This window comes from Rutidosis leptorrhynchoides, chromosome 5 (genome assembly GCF_046630445.1).
Source record: "Rutidosis leptorrhynchoides isolate AG116_Rl617_1_P2 chromosome 5, CSIRO_AGI_Rlap_v1, whole genome shotgun sequence".
In the NCBI taxonomy this organism is placed as follows: domain Eukaryota; kingdom Viridiplantae; phylum Streptophyta; class Magnoliopsida; order Asterales; family Asteraceae; genus Rutidosis; species Rutidosis leptorrhynchoides.
The window spans coordinates 438,501,587-438,508,277 of NC_092337.1; the positions used below are offsets into that span (position 1 = coordinate 438,501,587).

General features: G+C 34.1%; 1 protein-coding gene across 1 annotated transcript; it reads left to right on the forward strand.

Moving 5' to 3' along the window:
• Positions 1–266: 266 nt before the first annotated feature.
• LOC139847847 (uncharacterized) lies at positions 267–1,863 on the forward strand. The gene has a single exon (XM_071837576.1). It carries the CDS (start codon positions 547–549, stop codon positions 1,639–1,641), a length of 1,095 nt encoding a protein of 364 aa, XP_071693677.1. The 5' UTR covers positions 267–546; the 3' UTR covers positions 1,642–1,863.
• Positions 1,864–6,691: the final 4,828 nt, after the last annotated feature.

Sequence of the window (6,691 nt, forward strand, 5' to 3'; positions counted from 1 at the left end):
CGTGTGAGCCTCCAGTTCTTGTTTATATTTATATATATTTATATATACTTATATTTATAATAAATAAATATTAAATTAAATGTAAAACTACAAAATAAAAGACGACGATAGCCCAAAATTGAATGAATTTAGGGGATAAAAAGTGACTTAATATGGTAACTTAATATGGTAAACGTAGCACAAGTGGCAATAAAAAGTGAAAAAAAAAAAAAAAAGTAAAAGAGTAAGGAAAAGAACAGTTGGTGGGTGCAATGAGTTTGGTGGTGGTGGGAATACAATCACTAACACCGTGTGATCGTAGAATTAGAATTAAACTACCGTTCGAGTATGTGGTTAGTTGTACTTCTACTACTGCTACGGTGCGCACCACACACCATATCCTACACCCCACGTGCATTTTAGCATCACCACTCCTCATTTACATCATCACCGTCCACCCACCCCAATCCGGTGGTCCTCTTTCATGTATCACCACCTACTTTTTTTCACACACATCAATAACATACACACCATTTTTAAATTCAAACCGTAGTTCATCAGATCTTAATGTCTGCCACCGACACCGGCAACGGCACCGCCAGTAAACCTACCCGGAGGTTTCCACCGCCATGCTGGACACAAGACGAAGCCCTAGCTCTAATCCAAGCGTACCGTGACCGATGGTACGCTCTCCGCCGTGGCTACCTCCGCACCGCCGATTGGGACGCTGTTGCTGAAGACCTCGGCCGGATTTCACCTGGTGCGTCGCCGCCTAAAACTTCCGCCCAGTGCCGCCATAAAATGGAAAAACTCCGGCAACGGTACAGAGCTGAGAAACAACGTGCACTCGCGGTCCCTGACGGCCGGTTTATATCCACGTGGCTTTATTTTGACGCCATGGATTCAATGGAGAATAACGGTAGTGTTAACGGAATTAATTCCGGCGAAGACACACCGTCGGGTAATTTGAAGATTGTAAATTATAAGAGTAATAATCAATCGGGATTGGGTATGGATTCGGGTTTGAATCCGGGTCGTGGAATTAGGTTTAAACCGGCTTTGTTTGATAATAATTCGGTTACTGTTGCATCTAGGTCAAATCATGTTAGGGTTTCACATAGCCCTAATTATTTGCAAGAAGAAGATGAAGAAGAAGAGGAAAATAATGATAATGAATTTGATGATGGTTATTATATCCAAACTCCTCCGGTTAATAAAAACTTAGGAAAGGGGCATAAATTTGTGTCACAAAGTTATGGAACAAGATTACAATCTCCTGATAATGTGAATTATCATGATTCAGGGGTTAGGGCTAGGAAGTTTAGTAAGACAGGATCATCGAATTTGAATTCGAATCAGAGTTATTTGAATGAGAGGAGTTTGTATGGTGAGCGGCTCGATAGGAATGCGAGTGACAGAAGAGGGGTGAAGAGAGATAGTAGTGACAGTAGTGATTCGATAGGGCAAATTGTGTCATCGATTAAGGTTTTAGCGGATGGTTTTGTGAAGATGGAGAAGATGAAAATGGATATGGTTAAAGAGATTGAGAAAATGCGAATGGAAGCTGATTTAAAACGTAATGAGTTGTTATTGGAGTCGCAAAAACAGATAGTTGAGGCGTTTGTTAAAGGTTTATCACATGATAAAAGAAGACAGCAATGATTCGATGATGATAATAAGCGTGTTAAAGGTTTGGTTCTGTTGAATTCTATGTATCTTTCTGTCTGTTATATAGTCGTTATTATATTAGTCTTTATGTAATTGTTAACCTTATGTTGATGATCATAACTGAGATTGAATTTGTACCAATGTGGTTCATCCTCTTACTGTCCTGTTTTCTTTACATATGGCTATAATTTATGAATGAGATTGTGTCAAACAAATGAAGACCTTTAGCTATCTTTTGTTGTTATTTTGGATTGTTTTAAATTAAATGGTATTGTTATTTATGTATGTAAATTAGTGTAGTTATTGTGTACTTGTGTTAGTCTTTTGATTTTCAATATTAAGTATCATGATGATTTTTGTTACCAGGATTAAGTGTTGTTATGGAACAAAACATTAAGCAAGGCAAGTATAATATGAAATTATTATTATATTGTGGTGCGAAAATGATCCTGTAAGCGTGTACAAACGATCCGTTAAATGGTTGCATCATTAGATAAGTTGATAGTTATCTTTATAAGGGAGGTCATTAAACTAGTTGTTGCAGCTCAAAAACAAAAGCATTGAACAACCCCAGGGTTTTTTCTTCTACGGAGTAGCAATTACCCCCGGTAGTAGCTGCTCTCAAGTGTGTTGCTTGACGAACGAAGTTGCAGCGATCACAGGTAATTACTTGATGTTCCTTTATCCACACTAGATCAATTTAGATATGGTTGCTTCCACAGTTCAGTTGTGTATGAAATATATACAATTTACCTACAGCTATAGGCCTATAGTGATGTTCCACGAACTCATAAGACCACTTTCAACCTTCACTAAATTTCCTGAACAGATTGCCATATTAATACCACGTCAACACTTCCTAGAACTATGCCATATCAATACCACGTCGGCACTTCCTAGAACTTCCTCACAGGATAGAACGAAGACTGAATCATTGTCATTAATGATATTATTCTGACTGAATTATTGTCATAATGATATTATTCTACTCAAAGATTGAGACTCATTATAAAAAAATATCTATGAATTAAAGCTATATATATACAACTCATAATTCAAACTCGCACTCAAAGGTGCCAAACAAAGATGAATGCGTCGTTAGCACAAATTGGGTGAGTGTGGGTGGGGGCACATTGGTGTTCTCCAAAAGACATTCGAGGGCGAGAGTAGGGTGAGTGCCGTTGGCATGGCTTTAATAGCCAGACCAAGAGAACTAAGAGTAAGCCATGGACATATCAGGACCTATAATTGATTTTATTTTTCTTGTGAGAAGATAATATAGGTAGTGTTATAATTCTAATTATTGTTAATAATTATTATGGTCTATACTTTTGCAAGCAAGACTTATTTACTAATATTCATGAACAAAGAGAATGAGAATAAGTTTAGAGAATTTTGATTATGAAATTATTGTGTGTTTACAAGCTTACATTGATGTAGTATTTATACTAAAAATTGGTCATCCATATTTGACTTTGTTTACATTTATATTATATTATAACACTCCCCCTTGAATGACAATTTTATTAAAGAGCAACTAGTACTGTCTCGTTAAAAACCTTGCTAAAGAAAAAATCCAGTGGGATAAAAACTTTAGTCAAGGGAAAAAGAGTGCAGTATAGAGTTGACTCCCCCTCAAGTAGACATCACTGAGTCGTCACATCTTTTGAACTTGCCTCATGCCGATATTGTGAATGTGTGTTCTGAAAACAGCGGTTGACAGTGCTTTGGTATAAAGATCAGTAGAGTTGTTGATTGAACGTATCTCATTTTAATCTGGTTGTCTTTTACGAGAGCTTGAGTATATGAGAAGAATCTGAGTTTTCATCTGAAACTGTATCATCTAAATATTTTATGTACAAGTTTAGCCCCTGTGATTTGTCTACAGTCTCCTTCATGTTTTGCTCAAACATTTGTTTCAATTCCTATTCCCTTTTAGTCTTTTCTGAGCCTTACCAACATATCATTCTTTTCAATCAAACTTATGACCGTTAAGACCGTCTATGGCTTTGGAGCCTCGCCTCGTCAGCATTTATATTTTGTTCTGTCACTTTTGATACTCTTCTTTCATTTGTATTATGCAAGCTGCATTATCTTCATATGTAGTTGTTGGTGAAGATAGTTGTCGGTCTTTTATAGCGTTCTAGTCCACAAGAATCAATAATGATTTGTGTCATTGATTTCAACCAAAACACATTTTCGAGTAGTTTCATATAATGCAATCATTTCGTCATGATTTGATGATGTTGCAACAAGTGTTTGTTTTAAGAACGCCATGATTTTGTGGTACCTCCATTTAGGAATACATATCCAGTTTGAGATTTAGCTTTATGTGGATCAGATAAATAACCTGCATCTGCATAATCAACCAAATCTTGTTTTGATTCGTTAGAATAAAATAATCCTAAATCAGTAGTTCCTCGAAGGTATCGAGATATGTGTTTGATCCCATTCCAGTGTCTTTTGGTGAGAGCTGAGCTGAACCTTGTCAAAAAATTAACTGCAAAAGAAATGTCAGGTCTTGTACAATTTGTAAGATACATAAGAGCTCCAATTGCACTAAGATATGGTACTTCTGGTCCTAGGATATCTTCATGATCTTCACAGGGACGAAATGGGTCAGTGTCAACATTAAGTGATCTAACAACCATAGGAGTACTTAATGGTTTTGCCTTGTCCATATTGAAAAGTTTTAAAATCTGTATAAGTTGTTTGATATACAAGTAAACCATTAGGCATATGCTCAATCTGCAAATCAAGGCAATACTTGGTTTTTTCGAGATCTTTCATTTCAAATTCTTTCTAAAGAAATTGAATGGCTTCATGGATTTCTTTATTTGTACCTATGATGTTAAGATCATCGACATAAACGGCTATGATCACATATCCGGATGTTGTTTTCTTAATAAGAACACATGTTCAAATAAGATTATTTGTATACCCTTTTTCTTATTAAGTAATCACTTAATTAGTTATAATATTGTATTAACCCATATAAAAATCTTTGTAATTTAATTGAGTACATTTCTTTATGTTTTGCATTTGATGCTTCTGATACCTTAAATCCTTCAGGTATCTTCATATATATATCACTATCAAGTATCAAGTGATCCATAAAGATCAGCAGTAATAACATCCATGAGATGCATTTCTAGATTTTTAGAAACTGACAGGTTGATTAAGTATCTAAAAGTAATTGCATCTATAACATGGGAATAAGTTTCATCATAATCAATTCCCGGTCTTTGAGAAAAATCTTGAGTTACAAGTCTAGCTTTATACCTTGTAACTTCATTTTTCTCATTTTATTTTCGCATAAAAATTCATCTATCCTCCACATGTTTCACATCTTTAGGTGTGAGAACGATAGATCCAAAAACTTTTCTTTTATTGAGCGATTCAAATTCAGCTCGTATTGCTCTTTTTCAATGACCCAATCATGTCTATTTTTCCATGACAGATTTTGGTTCTGGATCATCATCATCATTCATGATGTCATATGCAACATTATATGAAAATATCTCATCAAGATTTTTCATGTCATTTCGGTTTCATAATATTTTTTGAATGTGCATAATTAATTGCAATTTCCGTATTGACATCATCAATCTCCTCTGCAGAAGGAGTATTGATTTGTGGTTCTTCTTGAACACTTTTTTCTACCTCATTATCAGCTGATTTTCTTTTTCGAGGATTTTTATCGTTGGAACCAATTGTGTAACGACCCGGATTTTTCAGATCGTTTTATACATATGAGATTAATATTTACATAAATTAAACATTACCAACATGATAAGCAATCCAAATTGTTGAGTCTTGTGTTTTTGAAAAGAGTTTTACACAACGTTTGACCGTCTAGTTTGATCGATGATATCACGAACCATATAACATACGATAATTATACGATTGTGTACATATATGTATTTATACATATTTAACATGATCTTAGGATGGTTTAACACCTCATTGTGTACTAATAACAATGAGTTATAAGTATACTTTGAAACTACTAACTTAAGTTTTCAAAACGGTAACTATACGTAACGTTCTTTGATATATATACCTATAACCTATAATGCTTATACAAGTATCGTATAAATACGTATTTAATCACTTTTAAAGGGCTTAAATACATAAAACAATATAACTATATTCACAAAAGATAGTTATAATTGAATTATCGTTCCGTTTCCTCAAGATTTCTACACGTATACCTAGGGTATATGTAACCGTATTATACACAGCTTCTAGATGTATTTACTATTGATAAATACCAATTATTAGACCTCAATTATCTGCTCTTAGCAGCCTTTGTTAGTCAACAACATGTGGGATCAAGTGTTAACATCTAGGAAGACTTATGAGCTAAAAATCAAAACATAAAATCTATATATATACATACATATACACGCCATTATACACACACACATACACTTTCATATCAACTTTCTTTCAAGCAAAATGATCTTCTAAACTCTCTCATCTTCAACCTTCAAGTGTTCTTCAAGGTCCTCATAAGTTTCTAGCTTCATAATCAAGGTAAAACTATGTTTAAACTTTGATTCAATTCATGTAAGTTAATTATCTTAAATCAAGATATAAACTTACTTACAACCTTTGTTTCTTTTCATGATTTCACTTCTTAATCTTCCAAGTCATCAAGAACAAGTTCATATCTTGTTTATTCAGTAACTTTCTTCATCATACTTGAGGTATAACCTTGGTTCATCATCTTGTTCAATTCATATATGACTATCTTACTACGAATATATATAATAACAAGAACATAGTTTGAATGATTTCAAATTTGTTCGCAAACTAAATAGATCCATCTAACTTGACTTTTAAAACACTTCATGACCTGTAATATATCATAATGATATGCTAACTTAATAAGATACAACTTGATTTTACAAAGAACATCTTAAAACTGAATCTACGTCGTCGGAGTGCAACCGGGGGCTGTTTCGGGTTGGATAATTAAAAATCATCTTAAACTTTGAATTGGAAGTTTATATTCTGGAAAAATGATATTTCTTATGAA

Bases quoted from the DNA above. Each gene is read 5' to 3' on its own strand.
- LOC139847847 (XM_071837576.1), top strand. From the start codon at position 547: ATGTCTGCCACCGACACCGGCAACGGCACCGCCAGTAAACCTACCCGG.